This window comes from Poecilia reticulata, chromosome 6 (assembly GCF_904066995.2).
Source record: "Poecilia reticulata chromosome 6, P_reticulata-male-v2, whole genome shotgun sequence".
In the NCBI taxonomy this organism is placed as follows: Eukaryota; Metazoa; Chordata; class Actinopteri; order Cyprinodontiformes; family Poeciliidae; genus Poecilia; species Poecilia reticulata.
This window is the reverse complement of record NC_088835.1, coordinates 21727611-21751117: the sequence shown is the minus strand read 5'-3', so window position 1 is coordinate 21751117 and position 23507 is coordinate 21727611. Positions and strand designations below refer to the sequence as shown.

At 38.1% G+C, this 23507-nt stretch overlaps 1 protein-coding gene across 15 annotated transcripts in view; it reads right to left on the bottom strand.

Annotated features, from left to right (window-relative positions):
* The window catches only part of mef2aa (myocyte enhancer factor 2aa), a 75302-nt gene that overhangs the window by 10974 nt on the left and 40821 nt on the right, over positions 1-23507 (bottom strand). For 6 of the 15 annotated variants that reach the window (XM_008412371.3, XM_017305341.2, XM_008412374.3 and 3 more), the window contains 4 exons: positions 9083-9214; positions 8879-9013; positions 6839-7061; positions 5116-5175 (listed from right to left, as the gene is read on the bottom strand). In XM_008412371.3, coding sequence (XP_008410593.1) covers positions 5116-5175; positions 6839-7061; positions 8879-9013; positions 9083-9214 — 550 coding nt within the window. The remainder of the gene's footprint in view (positions 1-5115; positions 5176-6838; positions 7062-8878; positions 9014-9082; positions 9215-23507) is intronic. The other 9 variants (XM_017305334.2, XM_017305336.2, XM_017305333.2 and 6 more) reach the window with 5 other exon arrangements.

Genomic DNA, 23507 nt, shown 5'->3' with positions numbered 1-23507 from the left:
GCAGTTCGCTTATAGAAACCGGGCACCCGGCTGCTGGGAAAACTGAAACAAAGCAGAAGTCATATTTCAAGTGCACTTGGATTTTAAAGGCATTGTGCTTTTAATGCATGTCTGAGTGAAATGTGTCTTTGCAACCAAAGAAATGTGGTTTTATTTCTGAAAACGATGAGAACAAAAAGAAGAAATCACATTATCTTGCAAAACGTCGACAGATCATTAACACTTCAACAAGTTGCAGACTTGTCCATTGTCTTCAGCGGACAGAAACACAAAGTGTGTACACGGCAAAGAGGCTCGGGCGTAAAATACATAATGGAACAATGGCCCCCGCTGACTGCAGATAAGGAGAGCAACAATTCATGGCCAAATAAACAGTTATGAAGCCTACAATAGTATCTCACAGCTGAATCAACAGTGTGTACAAGCAGCTATCGCCATCAGCTCTGGCTTTGATCACACACAAGACTTGGCTGCCGCTGCAAGAAAACAGTGTTTACAGAATTAGCAGGGTAAATGTCCAAGGCTCCAAAAATAGCAAGCCTGATTAAAAACAGCCAGGATGTCATTTTGTGGGAATGAGAAGTTAGTGCAAATAGGATTTCATGTAAAGGAATGGGAGGCAATGTGGCAATTTGGCACGTAAAGACCAATCTGATAACAACTAGGGAGCTGGTATTCAACTCCGGCAGAAGGCTGCACTGCACACAAAACATGAAGTTATTTTTTGAGAGAAAACAGGACAACAGGGATGACAAATAGGCTGTTTTCACAACAGACATTTTGACTTACAGGAGGAGGGAACCACCGTCCTCGTCATTACTGGGTTATTTGTTTTAGCTATGGAAACCATGTTGCTGTTGTGATTTGTAACATCACTCCCCGTATTATAAATGATTCATGCTCAGTAGGCCAGGTTACTCAAGGCTCTTATTACAGTGGATTGCAAAATTTTTCAAACCATTCAAATTCCTCCAAATAGTTGGGGAATACAACTATACAACCACTTATGGGTGTTTTGCTGTGATTTTAAATGACAGACTTACACTACGTAGTGCATAGCTGTAAAATGTTTTTAATATAAAAATCTTAAAACTGGCGTAAATTTATATTCAGCCTCTTAATTCTGGTTCAATTAAAATCCACTGCAATAAACTCTGTCAGAAAGCCCATGACGAAAAAACAAAACAAAAACAAACAAACAAACAAAAAAAAAACAGAAGAAGTCTTGTCAGCCAAAAGCAAACTGCCATGCATGGAAGACAATTGGACATCAACCTGAACACACCATTCAAGCACTACATGGTGGTGGTAGCATCATGCTGTGGGGATGTTATTTTTCAACAAGGAAAGGACTGCAAGTCAAAGTTTGTTCGCAAATAAGAAATGTCAGTCACTACATGGACAAAGTGACATCCTGGCACTGTGACACTGGCAGTTGTTCTGAGATTTGAGTCAAGAGACTACATACAAATACACTCTATATTTTTTGCAGTTCCATCCATCCATCCATTTTCTTTCACCCTTGTCCCTCAGTGGGGTCGGGAGGGTTGCTGGTGCCCATCTCCAGCTAACGTTCCGGGCAAGAGACGGGGTTCACCCTGGACAGGTCGCCAGTCTGTCACAAGGCAGCACAGAGACAAACAACCATGCACACACACACTCACACCTAGGGACAATTTAGACAGACCAATTAACCTAACAGTCATGTTTTTGAACTGTGGGAGGAAACCAGAGTACCCGGAGAAAACCCACACATGCACAGGGAGAACATGCAAACTCCACGCAGAAGGACCGAGGCCAGGAATCGAACCCAGAACAGCTCTACCAACTGCGCCACTGTGCAGCCCACTTTTTGCAGTTTTATTTGGAAAACATTTTTAAAACTGCATGTCATGCGGAAGGGAACGCCTTTCCACAGTTATATGATAATATTTGGTAGTGAACCATGCAAGTATTTAAGATGTATAAATACTTTTGCAAGGCCATGTAACTTTAAATATATAGCACTTTACTAAATCATAAAAGATTTACAGGGTACATCACAAAAAGACAAACAAGCACGTCAACCAAGTTGTATAGTTTTTTTTTTTTCCGGTTTCAAAGACTTTACTTTGCTACAAAATTAAATGAGAAAACATGGGTCAAGCAGGTTAGGTCTGACACGTTCATCTAGACTGGAACATCTTTATTGTACAGATAAGAAGAGGAAACAACTATCCAGGTAAAGCACATATCATTAACTTTTAATAATCTGAAAGAAAACATCATAATAACCACCAACATAATTATAGTACAGCTATTCAACTTTTTATACAAGAAAACTGCACATGAACAGTGAAAAGTCAACCCACAAATTCCCACCTGCAAGCTTTGATGAGACTCCAGCCTATAAACCAATAGACACAAAGGACCTGCTGTACAAAATACCCACAAGAAGTTCTCTGTCTGCTTGATATGTCTGAGGTGTTTCGGTTGTTTTCATTTTGTGCTTGAATGATGTAAGTTGTTCATCTTCAAAACCAAAATGACAGGATGAATACAATGGCTGTTGTTTTTGTTATTGCATTATTACTAGGATATATTGCCAGGATCAATTATTATCTTAGTCATTTTGGATGTTTGACTGCACTGACATCACAACTTGAGGACAGTTTATCACACGGTCGTCTTCCATTTTATTAAAAGACAAACACAAACATTCTGCTGTGTTTTTACAGACTGATTTAGGCTTGAAGTTTCCTACTAGACCATGTTATCTAAGGAATGCACCCTGAGATGCCTGATAAGGACTGAGTAAGATGACTATTTTCAAGCAAACGTAAGACAGGTAACACATCTTAACAAACAGCTAAACTACAAACTTATTTCAGAGCCAAGAGCCATCAGAACCAATCACAAGTTAAGACGCAGCTTGATTCCAGCGTCTGCCCTGAATCTTAATTATTCAGATTTCACCGGTCTTAAATCCTCTGCCACTGAAACCTGTCAACACTGAAAGCAGTTTGGTTTATGATCATTGTTCTGAATTATTAACATGGTATGGAAAAAAGAGAAGGTGGTGGTGGGGGAGGAGAGGTATTACATAAGGCCCTGTGTTTACAAATGAAGACTTCGGTTTTTATTTTCAAGATCAAGGAAAGAAAACACAGTGAGTTATTGAGCCCAGCAACCCACGTGTGTTTCTGTCAATGGGAAGAAATAATGGAAGACAATCAAGGACAACAAAAAAACAGCTTTCAACTAACATAAGCCATGCACAGATCTTTCATTGTATCTCAGAGGAATAATTCTGGGGGAAAAAAAATGTTGCATCACTCATTAGGTTGAATACATGTTACTTATACAACTAATCATAGGTAGATAAATCAAAACCCACTACAAAAGAAAATTACTTTCCTAAAATAAAGGCAACATCACACAAACCCCACCCTGCTCTTGCACTACTCCATTCGCCAGTGTTGAATCATACATGGTGAAGTATTTTAATGTAGAAACAAAAGTTCAAAAGCTGCCTTAAAATTATAAGTGCAGTTAAATCAATATTAATTTGACTTTCAGAACAATTTAAAATTATAAGTGAAGCACTTCACATTAACTCTTATGTGTAAAACACTCAGAATAAGTGGGATTTAACACAAACATTAAACTCATTAAACCTACTCTGCAGATACACGTATTTTGTACATAAGCTTGTACTTCTTCCAGATCAGATAATATGTTCAGCTTAAAGGTATATTGCAGGCTCTTTTAAATCTTCAATCTCCACCTAAACATTCAGACCAGATGGGGACCAGCACCTGAGGTTAACTGTGTGTGTGTACAAATCGCAGGCAGAAAGCACATAGTGAGGAACAGAAACTGGCCTGCACGCCGTTGTATAGAGTATAGCTTGAAATCAACTTCAAAGAAAAGTTGTTGTGTTTTTAAAGGTGCTGATGAGCCATTATCTCTGCCACAGACAAGAACAACAGATGGCTTATTTCAGAAAATTCAGTAGCAGAAAATAGTTTGCCAGTGAATGTGGCCAATAATGCTCACAGTACACAATACATGTGAGAAAGAACACTTGAACACCTAGCAAACAATCCAGCAATTAAAGCAGTAATTACTGAACAAGAAGTGCTTGGAAATAAAAAAAATAAATCTTCCTGAGCATTGTCTTCTGACAGTTGTGACACTGTCTGAGAAATATCACACAATTTGTCTTCCATCTGTCCCTTTTGAAACGCTGTGCTCATGACTGTGACTCGTAAAAAATCAGAAGTATGTCAGGAACGGTCATCTGACATGGGGGCCGGTGCGGTTTGTTCTGCTTGTGGCCTCGGCTCCTCTGCAAACATGGTACAAACAACAGCTGCAACATGTTTGCACTTTGCCAAATGCTGACGACAACGCCGCCACCCCCCGTCCTCTTGAGGGACAAGGTCTTGGTCCCGATACGGAATCAAAACCTAAAAGAATCACACCGTCTTTTGATCAAATTTACTCTTTGAAGCCATTGGCCCAATGTAATAGCTCCAAACGGATGACATCCGTGTCAAACTATTCTTACCGAATGTCATGCTGTTCTATGAGGATATGTTGTGTTTCACCAGCAATTCTGCTGAGTCATAAGGAAAGAGTTAAACTGCACCTGCCTCAACAACTCACAGAACACATTTCAGCCATGACAGGCTGTCCGGTCATTGTGTACTAAGGACTTAGTGGGATGACACGGCCTGAATAGCTGCAGGGTTATGCTGCTCTAGGCATCTTAGCCACCTTCTACAGCCTTATAGGGGCCTTCGGGGGAAGCAGATGCACCTGTTAACAGAGGTCTCCATGCAATGTCAGAAGACAACTAATTGCTGTACCTTTTTAGCGAAACTTTTTAGCACAAAGGAACAAAAATAAAGTGAATTTAATTAATTATTTTAACGTTTTTTGCTTTGTTTTGTTTTGCATGCTATGCAAAAACAAAACAAAATTATTTGGCTAATGGATGATCCATCAGACATGGTGACAAGGGTTTTGAAGCAATCTCAAATAAAATGCATCTACCCAGCCAGTGTGCTAAGCAGGAGGCCTATTGGGCAGAGCAACAGAGAGCTAATGAATCTCTCCAGGAGGACTTACCCGCTGGGCTAGAGCCCGCACCACTTGGCACTGAAAGGTCTGTGGTATCCAGCATGCCACCTAATGAGATGCACAGAGTGGATATGATTAACCATCTGCATCCTTTCTGCGAGCGAGCAGAGCATGTTATGGAGATGCCAGACCAGACGTAAGAATTTCAAGCAGAGCTCATCTTCACAGCACATGAAAGTGTGGTGTCTGTGTCCTCTTGGCAGGGGGGAATTTTAAAATATATGGTTAAGGAGAGCTACATCAGCATGTTGTTTGAGTTTGCATGCCTATAGGAGTTGAATTGATGAGCGTAGCACTTTAGTTTTGACAAGACCTTTGTCAAGCATTTAAGTGCACTCTTGGAAAGCAGATTTTAAATCAGTTTTAAAAAGGAATAGATTATGTTTAAAAGCCTCTAGGTAGTTGATATCTATAACATTGTACGCATTGTAAGTATCTTCACTTACTATACATACAGATGAGTTATTCCTAAGGACTAAACCTAATGGGCCATCAAGGCGGGGCAGAGACTAATGTGGATTGCTATTACCTTATAGGAACCCTAATCTGTAAAATGTCATATCGGTCTAGTCAAAAACTGTTTTATAAACATTTAAACTGTTGTCATGCTTGAATTAGGTAGTTATGTATACTGCCAATTGTTCATAGAGGAACTGAAAAACTGAAGAATGGAGATGGTGGGACATTCGTTATCTTTCTGTGTAGACTAAATAGAACATTTTCTGTCAGACTAACTCCGTAATAAAACTAGTTTTTTCAAAAAGCCAACATATTACAGAACTCTAACTGAAAGCTGTTTAAACGCTAGTTTTTATCCTGCATTATGTTTAAAATTTTGGTTTTTATCTTCATTGGAAATTCTTCACCCATTCAGCTTGTGTTTCTACTAGGAACAACATTGGTGGTGCATGTCCTCCCAATTCACTTTCTTGTAACGATAAAGTTAATTAAAAATAACAGTCTAATACAAACGTAATGTTTTTTTAGTAGAATTGCTTTCTACTAAAGGGAAAGAGCAACCAGCTTTGCTCTTTCCCTAACTTAGACTAACCTTTAGCTTAGACTTCCAGGAGCAACTAATACGGATTTATACCAAATGAGAACATCAAAGGAGTTATTATGGGCAGGTAAAATGTTCACTTTGTATACATTTCAAACCCAACTTCACTATAAAAAATCTCATTAGACATATTTTTAAAGCTTTTGAAACGTCAGTGTGACGCAAAATGAGAAGAGAACAGTAAAATGGTGAAAGAAGCAAAAGACACAAAGGAAATGTTCTGAAGAACGGCCATTTAGTACATGGGGGTTGCTAGCCAATTCTAATGTGTGGTTAAAGCTCATTGAGATGTTTCACACCTTGTTGAGTGCACTTACTCTGTGTGCAGTGCAGAAAAACCTCATGAGAGCCATTTTGATTGACTGAGTCAGACAAGTTATACAAGTAGTTCATCTGACATTTTTCCACCGAGCTGATAAAGTAAACTGTGACGATGGGAATTTTAGAGAGTGAAATATCTATATCTCTCTGTGCTATATATATATATATATATATATATATATATATATATATATATATATATATATATATAAATTAAGAAAGCATTTTATCAGAGTGAGTATTGGAAGTGAAAACCAAAAATTGAAAACGTCTATCGGAACTTGATTCACCACTGGAGAAATATATATTTTTTATTTCTTGTTTACTAACCTGCACTTCCTGTACTGGTGGGCCTCTGAGATCCTCCACCGGAGACGACATTCCTGTGCAGAGAGGCCTGCGGAGGGGACAGCAACCCGCTCTCATTCAGCGAAGCTGTGGCTGCTGCCAGGGCCTGGCTGCCCAGATTCCCTCCCGCCTGGTACATGGCGTTAGGATTGGACACGGGCACCGCCACATGCATGGAGAAGTTCTGCTGAGGCAACGCCGTGGGCTGGAGCAGGAGACACACAGATAAATATTTACACACAGCACATACCAAATCCAAGTTCTGATGTGTGGTTGACTGTCAGTTGTCATGGCAACATCAACAGACAGTTCCTGCAAAGAGGGGGATTTAAAAAGCTAATAAATTTACAAAGATCAGAGACCTTCCCAAAAGTGACTAAAGTAAATGTGCTCCATTAAAACCTTTACAATCCTCTGCTAAACATCATTAATAAGGTACAAAGAAGAAGCTCGACAAACTGGAGTTATCATTCAAAAGTTAATTTGCTTCAAATATTTAGTACAAAACATCAAACAGATTTATTACAAAAGTAATATATTTCAAATGTGTATTTTTTTTGTTTTAATTAACAGCTAAAGAAAACAAAACAAGAAAGTGTCTTTGACAATTATAAAATGGCTAGTGAAAAAAAAAGATGTAGAACCTGTTATGTCCATGTAATGCACCATATGTATTCTGTACTTTGCTGGAACCACATCAGTGTGTCTGAATGGTCAATGACTGATTTTAGTAAAGTGCTTTGGAGTCCTCTGACTTAATAAAGCAGAATACCAATGCAGGTCATTCAACATTTTTAGCAAATAACCTTTTGTGTCAATAAATGTCAACTGGACATTTATTGACGAAACAATGAATGTGTAATCAATAACAGAATAAAATAACATATTTCCTATTGGGTATGTATATATTCACTTTTCATTAGCATCAAGCCTTAATCATCAAAATACCTAGAAATAAATAGATGCAATATATTACTCTGTGTCTAAATGAATTTTTAAAATAAATACTACAATAAAATAACATTTACATGATATTCTTATTTTTGTACCTGTGCCTGGATAAATACATGAAAACCAATCATGATCTTTTAAATACAGATGAACTCTCATAGGTCCATGACATACACACACACAAAAAAAACAGACAACACAAATAAGAGAAAATACAAAACCAAAGTCATGCATACTGTGACGACTGTGGCATTGCAGCAATCAGCACTTCTGAAGTAACCTTACCTTTTAAAAAATAAAAACCTCTCTCTTCAGAATGTTTTTTTTTCTTTCACCACAACAGAAACCAGCTGCAGAGGAGACTATAACGTACAAGAATCTCAATTCATTTGCATCGTCTTCCGAAGTGCTGACTTTGCAAAGCCTCGAGTGGAAAACAACAGGTGCATTTCATCGCAGTATCATCCAGTGAGCCGGGTGGGTGCTGACATTAGTTTGTTAATGGCAAAGTATGAGTCTTTAAATAAAATAAAATAAATGGTCGTTTAGTAAGAAAGAATATGTTCTTGCCCAGTCCTAATATTTATTTATTTTTTTATGAAACCCTGCCTCTTTTAAGAAAATCACTCTGGAATTTTACTGCTTAATGTTATTTTGCAATCTTGATTTGTATTTTTAACTAGCATGCCATCGATATTATAACAGGAGTACTTGGAATACATATTAATTATTGAAGCATTTATAGCACGTTGTTATGTGTTAAAATAGTTAGTGCTCTCTCAAATTTATAGTAACCATCCGCTTGATAATAGGCTGTAATCTGTTTAGCAGAAACATGCAACATTTCATCTGTTAATGAAATGCAATCTGGTAAGGGTGTGCCAAAACATCAGCTGCAAAATAAATCAACTGAAGGAAAAAAATGCAACCCCATAAAAGGGCATTAGTCTTAAGGAAGTGTAGTTTTGACACAAGTTAACTAGAGAGCAACAAAAAGTTAAATAAATAAAAAGGAAAAAAATCCTTTTGTGCCACAAAGCCAAGCAAGAACGTTGCATTTACAGTACTTACGATTTTATGATTTCTCATCATATTATCAAACTCCTCATTAATTTTTTTATACTTTTCTTCTGTGTGAGGAGTGAGGACATATGAGGCATCGGGGTCCGGGCTATCACAACCTCTGTGTTCTTTCTTGTTTAGCGCCTGTGGTGAACATCAACATAAAGACAAAAAATCAACACAAAATAGCAGGAGACAAAAAGAAGTACTTACACCACAGCGCTTGTACATTAAATCACTGTCTTCGCTTAGTTTGCCGAAATGGTCATCCATGAGGGGGCTGTGCCCGAAACAGTCATCAGCATCGGGACTAGCACAGTCATTTTGGCCTTTGTTTCTCAATTTCTGAAATGAAATTGCACAGTTGAACAGACATGGTATGCAAGATGCTTTTGTTGTGATTTTCTTTTTTTTGTCTATTATTTCTCAGTTACAGTGTTGTGCATAAAAAAATATGGAGGTCTCTTATGCCTTGATATCGTTAGAGGCGTCTAATCTGAGTGGAAATAAATTCTGTAGGCAGAAACATACAGAAGGAATAATGAAGCACAAGATGTGCGACAGATGGTGTGACTCCCACAGAGGCCTTCTTTAACAGCATTATTGAGCCAGGCTGGGAGTGCACTAAGATGCAGACTTAAATTTTAAATCACATGAGGAACGAAGAATGTTGTCTGATGTGCTTAAGACATCTGACCCACAAATTCTTTTTGTTTTTTCGCTCAATGCAAGTTGAAGTTCACAATTCTCACTTGTAAAACCACAGCTGACACTTCTGTGCTGTCCAATGCTTCAGTTTCAGTGTTCTGGTCAAAGGCTTTTTATGTGCAGAAGAACAAAGGCCACTACGACAGCAATGCTGCATTTCTTTACAAATGTTTTATACCTTTAGGGATTTACACAAGTCCATAATTAAATAATGACACCACTTAAAGACTGAAAACACAAACCTTAGCACATTTTATTTTTGCTTTGCACAATTAAAGAGAAAATGTGTTCTCCATACTTTTGCAAAAAAGCTAAATCTAACTCAGACGAAATGGGGAGCTGTTCTGAAATTTGTATGTTATGCAACAGCCTTCTAATTGGATTCAGGGCAATACTTAGGCTGCACTATTCCAACTCATGAAAATACTTTGATCTAATGCATCCAATTGTAGAGCTGCAGAGTTTTTTCCAGGATTGTCCTGAATGCCCTCTTGTCTGTTTTTCTTTAACTACCGCCCATTGGCTTATTTCTACTGAAAAAAACTGCATCTCCTCATCACGATGCTGCTACCAACACTTTTCTGTGGGAATGGTGTATTAGGGGTGCCCAAAAAGTTAGATTTAATGACCACTAACGCTAATCTTCCCATTTTTAAATGATGGATTCAGTGTTAAAGAAAACTGTGAAGGCAGTTGGTTCAAAAGTGGCACATTTAGCAGCATCTGAATATGTACTTTTTATTTCACTTCATGATTATGCACCACGGTACTTTGTTTTAGTTTGTCACAATAAAACGCAATGTAATGCACTAAAGCTTGTGGTTAAAAGTTGTCAAAATTTTAATTAGTTCAAGTGATAGTTGTACTTTTTCAAGGCATTAAGAACCTGCATTGTGTCCGCTAAAATCAGCCCCTTGTAGCTGACTTATTGTGTTTCAGCTACAAATGGGCCACTCTGATCTGAACTGTGTATAACCTGGATATCAGGAATGTTAATCCTATGACAAATTCAATTTTCATATTTTTTCAATAGATTTAGCTAAGAACAGATTTACAGAGTTAACATCAAATTTAAAGAGTTTGTGAGTGCACAAAGTGGTAACATCACAAAGAAGCTTCTGGGGAGTGAGAAACATGTGGAACAAGTCAACAAATATTCCTGATGTTATGTTCCCATGCTCCCCTTCGTACAGACTCGTCTCTGCTCCTCATTACAGCTCTGAATAGCAGCGTTAACAAGACTCGCTGACAGCATATGACAGCTTGTGATATCGAGGAAGTGTACATCAAAAACATGATTTATGTGCCGCTCTCAAGACTCCTCTATCAGGCGGCCACAGGTCCACGGCAGGGGCCTGCCCTGTCTGCGCGCCGTCTTGAAGGCCTCGTCTCTACAGGAAGGTCACCAACTCCTGTGGATGCGGGGGTCGGAGTGCGAGCCAGGGAAGGGGAAACCTGCAAGCTCTAATGAGACCTCACTCTCTGTTTCTGGTCCTCATCACCCAGCGAAGTTGAAAATGTGTGCGTGTGTGGGTGAGTGTATGTGTGTGAAACAGAAACTGTATATGCGGTGCACGTGTGTATGATATGTGTGGAAGTTGAGGGGGAGGGGGCGCCTCTACAGCTGCTGCATCCTCTGACAAGCGATGTGACAGTGCGTTTAGGTTTGTGCAGACAATGCGGCTAACCCAGCTCTGCTCACCACAACCTCAGCATGAGCTGCATTTCCTAAAACCTGTTCCTTGGCTCCGTTAAACTCCTGCATAATTCCCCGGCTCATTATGGCTGGAAGGTGCCAAAGTCTCAAACTGCTCCCTTCGCCTCCATTCATTCCGGTGCATGAGGGTTTTTTTGAGAGCTGTGTATTTTCAGGGCACAATAAACAATGTTAATATGCATAGTGCACATGGAAAATATGCTGCTGTTTGACAGCTGTGATAGAAAATAAGGAAGTTCAGAGAAAAAAAATACACCCACATAAGTGTCCACAATGCCCAGAGGACCGCAAGAGAGAGAAGCCCTCTGGATAATGAATGACCATTGCTGTACCACAGATGCATTACTGTTTGGTGTGGTACAGAGCAGAGGCATTCTTCTCATTCTAAGAAAACGCCTTGCTGGTTCATTTCCTGTTTACTAAAACGGCCCTCTTTAGTTAGGGTCCTGAAAGGCCTGTGTTTACTGAAGTCAAACTATGCACTTTCACCACTAGTGAGTCAAAGATCTGGTCTCAACCTGCAAATTTAGGTTTCAACCTGCTCATTATGGGAATATGTTGGTCACATTGGTCGAGATGGGCAGATCTGCTCTGCTTTCACAACAAGTCTGGCCAGGCTGCAGCACACCACACCCATAGGCAAAAGCCATTTGGGGAGGTGTTGTTAGGAGTAGTTTAAGCGAGTCCCTACCAAACCATAGCAGTCGAGGGTAAATCTGTTCCCAAAGTTGTCCTGAACAGTTTAAGGTCCATTCTTATTTCTTTTAATTCTGCATACAATGATCTAAAATATAAGCTAATCTTATAAGAAGAACTTGTGAAATATTTCTCCAAACTTTATCAAGTTTCTACTTAGCTTCTCCTTTAAACCATGTAACATAGACCTATAAGTTATTCAGACAGAAAAAGGCCCATAAGAGGAGGGAAAGGACCGATCTTGTGTCTTTTTAGATATCTTGGGATCTAGCACTAGAACTCTACTGCTACAAAATTTAGAAAAAATAAAAAATAATTTGTTTTCCCTTTGTTAGAAGAGTATTTTAAACATATCAAAAATAACATACTTTGATAAGACAGCACAGATTATTCCTGAAATGCTACCATATATACAATAAATGAGTCCATCTACAGAGATATGATATTGGATTGTGTCAAAAAAGCAAAGCACATTTAATATTTTGATTTATGAGTGAGTTAAGTAGAATGTATTATTGTAGGCCATGTAATTATGATGTAATTATGATTTTATTTTACAATAATAATTTTATAATAATTTATATATTTTTTTGCTTTTGTAGGAAACATGGACAATTGTTGTTCTCACATCATGAAAGTAATAGAAGTGTATTTTTAGAGCTTTACAAAAGATTACATTTGTTCAATAAATTCCACTTAAAGTTTCTCAAGTTCAAATAGAAGTTTTCTATGTAGAGGGTGGTTTTGAGCCTTACTGTCAAAAATTACAGTTGCTTACAGTAATTTTGCTTATAAGTTGAAAGCACTTCTAAAAGGGGATTTCTTCATCTGGAGTGGATCTGAACTTTAGAGCTTATGAATATCAACAGTAGATGATCAACTAAGGATGCATCTCTCTTGTCAAGTCCTGTTTCCCAAAGATACAGTCACGTTAGTCAGCTGATTGAAATACTTTTTTAGACCTGCAATTTCTCCAGCTTCAACATGTCCAGCTTTCTTTATGTATAAGGTCATTCCACATATGCCGTCGTGATTTGGGACACAAACTGCAACTTTTCTCTAAAATCTTCTTATTGCTTAATCAGAACTTCATGCGTTCAACAGAATCAACTAATGATTTGATATCCTTGAAGTGCATGCTGCTCCTTCTCACCCAGCATGACATTTTCCACAGCTTCTAGTAAACGGATCACTGGGTAAGCACATGGCCAAGCAGGTGCACGTCTTCTAAACACCTGTCAAGACCTCGCTCCACATGCTTGGCCAATCACTGGCAACCCTGCAGAGACATGACCAAAGCAGGGGGCAGCCCTAAAGCCCACCCTAACACAGAGCAGGGCTGTTCTCACACGTCAGAGCTGCTTGCTGCTCCAGACCTCCGTTCCCTTGTTTTCACATTATGAAAGCAGCTTTCAAATAGCTTTTACATGTTGAATCACGCTGTGGGGATTGCACTAAAGTATATTCAGCTATACATGAATAGAGCTCTGACGAGGATTGTTAAACAGCATGTCCAGGAAGGATATGCATGTGTAATAAGGAAGAGACACAAAGACAAGGAAATGCAGGTCATCTGTTCATAAGGCCTTAAAAGACTCACAAAGATGGGTAAGACCAAGGACAGTTGGTATTTTCTCAGAGCAGCACAAATGTGATGCGAAATTTGTTTTTTTCCATTAATAAAAGCTACACTTCATGCTTTTGTCTATTAGTGCATCAGTGCAGGTCCATCAGTTTGCTTATACTCATACTTCAGCCTCCTTTAAAAATATTTTCCATTGCACAAGGCCTTGAAGTTCTCTCGTCCAAAAGAAAACATCTTTCTCTCATCTCGGTCTGAGCCCTGGTTATTAACCTTGCTGTTGCCATGGGAAACATTCGGCACAGTAATTGCCTCCTCAGGTTTTCAGTTTGGACTCAGGACAGAAGGCTTTAGAGCAGCGTTTGGTAACCTTGGATTCCACTTTGATTTCATTTTAAGATAGACTATTACCTTTAAACAGTAAATGAGCAATTCAGACAGTCCATATACGTAATATAGGGCCACAGCACGTGATTTACATCCCAGTGATAAACTTGGAATCTTTTATTCTTTACATTTAGTGACATTTTTACCTCATACTTCACAAATTTGATTAATTTGGAATAGTGACAAGATGAACACCAGAAGGAGTAGAGGTAGACGTTCCCCACAAATGATGCAGGAGACATGGCAAACAAAAGAAAGTGACTTGGCGGCATTAAATCAAAACTACATTTCTTTGCCTAGATGCAAAAACTTTTAGCATGGTGAAAAACTAATACTGCACATCACCCTGAACACATTGTCCCAAGGTGAAACATGGTGGTCGCAGCATCATGCTTTTATTCTGAAAGGACACAAAGGTTGTTTGTAGCAAAAGTTAATTGATGAAGAAAAACAGCTAAATACAGGGAAATCCTGTCTGAAGGAAGTTTACAAGACAACAGCTGATCTGATATCAATATCTAATTGGTCCTGAAATTGAACAAAAATCTAGATTGAAATCTAGATCTGACTAAAACTAGAAGGCTGCATTTAAAGTTGTAGAATAACAAATGTCCCTATTATTTTCAGTTCACAATTATGTTCTACTTTGTGTGTAGTCTGATCCACAAAATCCCAATAACAGATCGCAGGTTTGTTATAAGTTCAGTCCCTACTTCTGCGGGGCACTGCACTTGAGCTGACCTGTGACTGGTACACCACAGCTCAGATACAAACCCACTTCTTTTCAAAGCAACCTGTAGTAATAAAGTGGTGCACATCATGAATATTTAATTCATGCACTGTTTGTTCCTGCCTTCCCTTAAGTACACAGAAGCTATATTTTAACCAGTTGTGCGGCGGCCAGCCCCGGCCTCGTTTTCCCCTGCCCTCCTTGCTCTGCAGAGCCGTGAATTACCCCTTGTCCCTGCGTCCGCACCATGCAAGGTAGCGTGTTAATCCTTATGACATCACTATTGTGTCCGGGCTGTTCCATATAATGTGCTTATCAAAGGGCTTCTTTGAGTGTGAACGCACTGGGAAATCATCACGGGGAGGTGGCTGATAGGAAAGCTTTTATCTGCTGAGAAATATTTCTTCTCTTACATAATATCTTAAGAGACTTTCACCACCATCATGTTCTCTTTCCCCTGCGGTGATGCAGTCCCCACTTAAGGGGAATAAAAGCCTCTTTGGTTTGGTTTCTATGCACAGTACGGCATGGTCCAGCACTAGTTTGCTGTAATGAAGAAGTCCTCCTTTCTCCCTCCATTCCCCTCTACATGCTGTGAGATGAGAGTAGAGGCCTATAAGACAAGGAGACTGCTGTAATTTCCAGACATATCTTGTTTAATCTCATGACCATTCCACATTACAGAGCGGACTGATACCAGGATATGAGGCTGGCTTCATATCCTTCCTTTAGCACACTCCATTGTCTAGTTACTCAGAGGACAGGAAGCAGCACGAGGAGGAGGAAAAAGGGGAGGAGGGAAGCCCTTAACTTGACTGTCTGCTTTACATGTTGATGCTGTTCTCTCCAACCTCTCAGTAAAACGACATACAGCTGCAACAAAATTTGCCGCTTATTTTGTTAAAAGTTCAGTGATTATAAAGGCGAGGTGATTTCCAGAAAGCAGAGAAAAGATGGAAAGGACACATTACTTCTACTTTTTTTAAAATCATGTACTACTTAAAATGAATAAATAAAAACCAATAAATAAAAAACTGCCAAGCAAAGACTAATGCATCATCTAGCTGACTTAAGAACATGTTAGCTTCATGTAGAAAACAGTTTTTCATTTTAGAGATGTTTTTACAGATGCGCTAAAAGTTCAGGTCGTGATCAGAATCAGACCATTTTCAGGTTGATCGACCCTGACTGACATACGATACAAATTCAACTTTTTCACACCACACAAAGTGCTATCAGGTCATAGTAACAACACTCTTTGGTAAGGAAGGTGTTACTGTGAGAGGAAAACTGAAAGTTATTCCGTTTCAGTTTTAGTGAGGTGTTTGAGAACGGAGCTAGAGATGTAAGAATTTCTAAGATATGTGAGAATTATTCAGGCTGTTGAAGAGCAATCTTTTCTGCAGACAAAAGGAAAACTGATTGGAGCAAAGCAAAGTTGGTCCATTATTCTTTTGAGCTTTCAACCCTAATTTGTAATATAATGTGCTGGGCTTGAAAAAGTTGGCAGCCCACGGAAATGTCCAAAGGTCAAGTTCTGATCTCAGGCTTACAAAAACCTGAGATCAGAACTTGCCCACAAAATTCTGTCTGGTTCAACCAGAAATATTTTATGCATGCATGGGAGATTTTTTCATTAGTTGCTAAAGACTATCTGCATCTAGAAATGTCACAATTAAATGGAGTCTTATATTATACATATTTTGTAATTTCACAAAATAAGTGACAACTTCTTTGCATGAGTGAAGTTATCAAAACAGCCTTAGCTGGTAGGCCAAGGAGAGGAAAATGTCAAATTAAATTATAAAATTAAAACAAAGAAAAAGCAAGTAGTAAAAATTAAAACATATGATATCCTAACTGCTCAAAATGAAAAGTGAATACATCTAAAACTGATATCATGTTGATGTACAGCTAGTTGAAACTCTTCACTCTCTTCCTCCCCATCTTTCTTACTCTCTGGTCATTGAATGGATCATTAGCTGTCAGGGCCATTGAAACCATACCCTCCAACCCTGAACTCTCATTCCTGCTGGCCTCTAAAATATTCATAAGGACAATTAGGAGTTCCGATAAGACGAGTGCGGAGGGCCGGGGTAGGGGGAGCGCGCGGCAGAGAGGGCAGGATGTGCCAGCAGGACGTCTGTTCTGCAACACTCTATACCCTGACCACAGACCTGTCCTCATCAATCTGAGACACAGCAGCCATCCTCTTTGCCCCCAGTCAGGCCGTGCAGCCAGGAGAGGATGGCACGGTTCCAACAAAACCCCCCAACCTGAACACCCCTATCCCACCAGGCTTTGCTCCATCATCGCCTTTGGGCAGGAGGGGCTGGCCACGCAGCTTGAACGGTAGAAGGAGGGGGGCACAAGGGCAATCTGACTGCTGTTCGAGCTAACTCACACAGGCTGTTGTGCACAAAAGAAAGAACTTGATTCAGCCACACAGCAAGGTCACTGAGCATAGACGGAGGACTCATGGTTTGCGGTTCACATATTTGTTAGCCTAACTTGCATCTCTTTTGGTTGCAAATAGATCAAACTGAATTAGGCTGGTGACCTATTTCATGTGGTTCGTGTCACAGATGAGCACGGAATTAAAATAAATTATTGTTAGATGCAATGGGGCACAGTACAAAACTTTAAATTCAGATTAATTTTTACAATTTCTCTCAAAGAACAATAGAAAACAGCACTTGAATATATTCTGCTGCTAGCAGAAAAGATAGGAGTAGTTTAATTATAATTAATTAATTATAATAATTAATTATAATTAATTAATTATAATTATATTAGAACCAAAGACTACATTGTGCTGGTTTTACAAAGGGTTTCACTATTAAGTTAAAAATAAGACAAAATTCTTATGGAATTATTATTATAAACCGTGTTTAGCTCTTAAAGTAGCAGCTAGCATGATTAGTGCAGTTAGCATGGATAGCATTACTGAAAAGGTCATTATGTTTACTCCCAAGAGAGTGTAGAATGTTTACTCGGTAAGCTACTTACGCATCTTTCAAAAACAAAGTTTTAGATAATTTTTCATCCCCATCTTCTCTTAAAAACATTTTCATATTTCATCATTTTGGATCACTTTTTTTCCTGTCATCAAGAACATTTTGACTTGATGGTGAAGAGTTTTAAGGAACACAGTATGTTTTTTGCTTGTGTTTTAGATCTATATTTCGAGATTGACTGTTGCTATTTATGAAAACAATCCTACAAGTAATTTATATTCCGGAAAACAAATTGCTTAAAACAACGTACATTGTTCATGGCCTGTACTGTTGAGTCTCTTTTCATTGTAAGCTCTTTGAAAGACCCTCAGTCTGAAATGAGACATACGCGATGTAGCTAAGAGGGTAGGAAAAAAAAGGCTCTGACGTCAATGAAGCATGACATGTGCCAAGCAAAAATCTCTTAGCAGTAACCTGGTAACAAGCAACATTCACACACACACACTTACGAGCACAGACACAAACACACAACACACACAGACAGAGCGGGAACATAATAAAACAATGAGATGCAGCACATGATGGGCTTCAAAATGCACACAAAGAAGGCCTGGTAATAGAGTTTAGCCATTCAACAAGTTAAAGGGGACAAGAAAAACAGAAAAGCAGATTTACTCTTCAGTAAACTAAAAAAATGAAACAAAATAAACTTAAGCTACTTATATTGGATAACAAATTTTACAGTAGTATGCAGTAATATGATTTACTTAAACAAAATTTCAACCAAATGTTTCATTACACTCACATGGAAGCTGGGTGACCCTTTTTTCCTCTAAAAACCCAGAGGAAAACGAGTCCTTGTCCTATTAAAAGGGGCACTTTGAAACCCAGCGTGTTGCTCACAATGGAACAATTAACTCTGCCCACTTTGGAGAATATTTTTCTAAAAACTCTCAGCAGACAACTTCAAAAAAGATATCAGCTTGAAGATATAAGGTTGTAGGTTGAGCGGAGAGAATTAAACGTAGCATTGACACCACTGTGTACCACTTTTGGTGTTTCTCCATGCAAACTAAAAGAACACGTGTTACCTATGGAAAGGCGGTCAAGAAAAGCTCCTGATTCTGTTTGCCTACAATGTTTGTGGTCTATTTTTAGCCTGTTTAGTACAAAATTCCAAAAATACACACCACTGCTGTTTGAACAGAAAGTATTTGTTTTAACTTGTAACATAACCTAACTCCAGAGCTGACCTGAACTGAAACACTGACCTATGGGTAAAATGTCTTGTCTCGGGTACACTGAACACTGAGGTCACACAGTAGACAGGAAGTGGCTCATTTTTACAACACTCGGCCCAGAGGAAAACGTAGTAAAAGGATCACAGAAACATTGACAGCTGAATGTTGCCGCATTAATAACAAATCCTCTCAAGATAAAAAAAAACAACAAAAAAACAGCTTAATAGATTTTGTTTTTATATTCCAACAAGCGACAGTCTTCTCCATTGCAATAACATGGCACAGCAGAAAATATGATTCTAGTTCAAAGGATCTGAATCCGCCAAACTCTTCTGAAAAACTTTTAAAAGTGCAAAGAAGCACAGATGAAACAGTGACTGATTTTAATGTTTACAGTGATAGAATTCAGACAGTGTTGTCAATTTAAAATGAAACATTTTTGATTGTTCATCAACTGTTTTGTCTCAGACACAAGCAGAAAGAACTGAAAGTAAAGAAGCTGTTTTAACCTCCAGAAAGCACAACATGTTTACCGTAGCTGTACGAAAGCCTTCTCTAATGGTGCAAACAATGTCTTTTTTAAGATCTTATTCTCCCTATAACTTGCAAAAGGAAATGACATAAGTCCAGTCTAGCAGCTACTGTAGGGCTTACTTGTAAACGAATGCTCGCAGTTTTTGGGATGGCCTGGTTGCCTGTTCAACTTGTTACCAAATAAATATTTTGGACTTTGTTCATGCATGTTAGGGCAGCTAAAATAATTGTATATAATTGTAACTAAAACATTAGCTTTAAAATAGGGACCATAATCCACTCTAGTTCCCTCTGCACCCAACAAAAGATTGGAATGCTTGTTGTGTATTGTGGGTTTGTTCATTTGTCCATGGCACTGATTAATAAAATACTATTAACAAATTTGCTACCTAAAAATTATTCCATAACATCACATTCCTAATTGTGAGATGTTCAAATACCAGTTAAAAAGTAATATGATGACCTGGTACAAACGCAACTTTTTAATGATTAAACATTTCACAAATTGCAATGCTTAAAATGTAATTACAGCATCTGATGTTTTAGTTTTGCACACTATTTTAGCTATGTGGTTTTAGTGTTTTTCTATACTTTTATACTGCATGTATTTTTTAATCCTAGTCTACCGCCTGGACTGTGCAACTATGAACTGTAAGACCAGTAGAGGAATGGATGTCTGCAGGACACTTTGTCACCCAAAAGTCAAGAAACAAACTAAATCACTTAACATCAACTATTAGGTGTTACTTTTACCTAAACGTTCAGACACTGTACAAACTGTTTAAATCATGTAGCGAATATAAGATTAAGCCAGAGTTTTTGACCAGTAAAATAAATGTTTCTATACATATTATCTGTTTAATATGAATTTCATCTAGGTTAACAATACATATACCATATAGACATATCACATATTAAATAATATTAATATATTTAAATTGCATTATGTTTACAATCAAACTTTATATAAGGCCAGTAACTTGTGGAGGAATGTGATTGTATGTAAAAATAAATTTAATATAAGTCCAATAAGTCAGAGAAGCCGAAAGTACACATATATTTTCAGTAATATTAAAAACGGGTAGCTAGACATTTTCATATATATTGAAAGCCTCAGAAAATCAACATCAACCTAATAAATCTATGTCAACAGTGGTGACATTTGATTTAGCTTGAAGTGGAAATCTCGTCACTGCTGCTGAGAACTCTACTGTGAAACACAGACAGCAACGGTGACTTTACACTCAGGTCAATGAGGGAAGAAGAGTAAATCCTGTGAAGGTGGAAGTTTTAAGGAGACCTGACATTAGATCCATTTAACCTACTGCTGTAACACATCTGAAATGAAGAACACTCACAAGTTTATTTCTTCTTTGAAATTAGGCAGAAAAAACAAGACTGGGCTCTGCTGTTCACAGCCTATGGAGACCTATCACATATTTTACTAAATATGTGTAAAGAATTAGAGTGTTGAAGTTTTGACCTGCCATAATAGTTGTACATAGTGCATGCTTTATACTTCAGAATATTGTAAATAAATTAAGTCTGAACAATCCAACAGAAGAAGGAACTGATTTAATTACAATAGCAAAAATCAAAAAGACTTGATATCCTGTAAATAAAGTATTTAAACTACACCTGAACTTAGCCACATTCTATCACTATCATCAGTGTGCTATAATATACAAGGATTGTTAGTCACTGTTCAACAGCACAAATAAACTGCACCAGACAGACTTCAGAGTTGACCGAGTGCTGATCTATTAAATATTTGCAAGGCTGGAGCTCTTTTTCTCTTATAAATATTTGATCAGAAATTCTTCTGATGACAGGAGGGAATAAATGAAAAAGCAAACAGTGTATTTGTTTGTACAAACAAGACGGGGGATGCCAAAACGTAATTCGTATTAGGTAATATCATAATTGCTCAGCTGCAGTTTGATCCCTCTGTTTTCAGATCAGCTCATAAAAGCAATGTGAGGAGAAATTATGATAAAAAAGTAAGTATAAAAGCACTTAGAGCTTTTCTGAATTCTATTGGGATACATATCTGTCTATTAAACACAGATAAAAATCTGATTTATTAAGCGTGTGTTTTGGAGTTTTTCTTTCCTTATGCTCCCTCATCTCTTTTCCCAACCCCCACAACTCACCCATTCCCCAGCCTCCACTTCTAGTGAGCCACTGGCATGAGGATAATTGATCAATCACACTAATTGAAGAGTCTGGACAGCTAGACCACCATAGCAGATGTGCCAATTTGCATTCATTAAGACAGAAATGAGCCTTAATCACAGCTCAGTCTTTGATTGACGAACATAAATATCTCCTGTCTGAAACTCATGGTGCCTATTGAGCCCTAAGATTTCAAACAGATTCCTCCCATCACTGATATTAATGTTTACTTTTTCTTTTAGCTGCATGTCTCATTTAAGGCATTAAATCATCTGACAAATATCACGCAGATGATGGAAAACAGTTTGACTCAGATGACATTCAACAACAGTCTGCATTTACATAAGTTATTAATGCAGACCCTTTCCTAACAAAAGTTGATGCTGACAATGATATGAAAACCTGATGGAAATCACCTGATAATTTTATGCTCATTTCCTCTCACTGTGTTGGTCTTGTGAGACCGGAAGTAAGCCCGTCATGAAAGCCCAGACAATTCTCTGCTTTTCTCAGTCATATCAACAATGGCCGAATCTCCCTATGAATGACCTCGGGGATGCTTACTCTCACAAATCATCAGGGTAAAAACACAAAGGAGACCAGTGAAATGTCAATTCTCTGCATCTAGCGCAGTCTGGTTGTTTGAAAAAGCCATTGGTATTTCACTGAAATTGGGTTAAAGTCTATTCACAACCTTGATTTCATGCGATTGCAATTAAGTGTCGCCTTAATCTTCATCCCGTGTGCATGCAAACCTGATTAATCCTAACCGGTACAATGTACCTTAATTGTACCAAATTGCTCAAAGAGAGGGCGGAGTGATGCCAAATGGTGCTTATGAAGTTACCATCTTGTTTCAGAGAAACACAGACATCCTTCTTTCCGAATGCAGGAGAACAGTCTGAGGTTATAGTGCATCTCAAGCAAAATGTCATTAGTTGTGAGCAGAGAGGCGAGTAAGGCTAAATATTATTAGATTAATCTAATGGCCAACAGCAGCATTTTCATTTGTGAAATACAGAGAATTCAATAAAAGTAATACAATAGAAACAAATGTAAAACCTTTCATATAAAATTTGCTTCGAATGTGATTCGGTGACTTTAAAAGTCCACACAAAGCCTGTTAAAATTTAGGGTTTTTGTGACATCATAAAGATACATTTTAATAAATCATATTTAATGTTATATCCTGTCCAGTTCACTTATAAAAAATAAACAAACAAAGGGAAAATTTGGAAAAAACAACAACACTAACCTAGTTTTATAAGTGTGCACGTTATTAAACCTTTCATTTAATAATGGAAAGTTTTTTTTTTTAAATTTTGGTTATAAAAGACCCCAAAAATTTAGCCCTGGATTAAGCTAAGCTAAGGAAGCAATTGTTTTTGTTAATTTTCATACATAATGAAAAATGTTGGTAATTTCATCTACATTGACAAGAAGGAGCATTTCAATGCACGGAGAACGGAGAAGCAATCCCAAACCACTATGTCACTACCACCATGTTTCACTGCCATCCTAAAATGCATTTCATCAGGAGATAACAAAGGTTTCTACAAGCTTTTTGAAGATTCAGGCAGGCTTGGAAAAAAATGCATTAGCACTGAAACCCCAGTCCCTAACCCAGGCATACGGAAAATACAAAACATTTTTATCAGGTATTGAACACAACTAATAGCTGACAGAAATTTCTGCAGATCCATTAATGTTGCTTTGGGCCTTTGGGAGTCTCCCTGGTACAGTGTCTATTGTCCTATTTTTATTCTTTTATAGACAAATCTTTTCATTCTGCCTCATTAAATGCTGTGAAACTTTTGCACCCTTCTCTTGACTAATACCTTTTTACAATGAGATCTGTTGATCCATTATAACCTCTCCAAACTTTATTTATAGCTATAGGATGCAGATCGG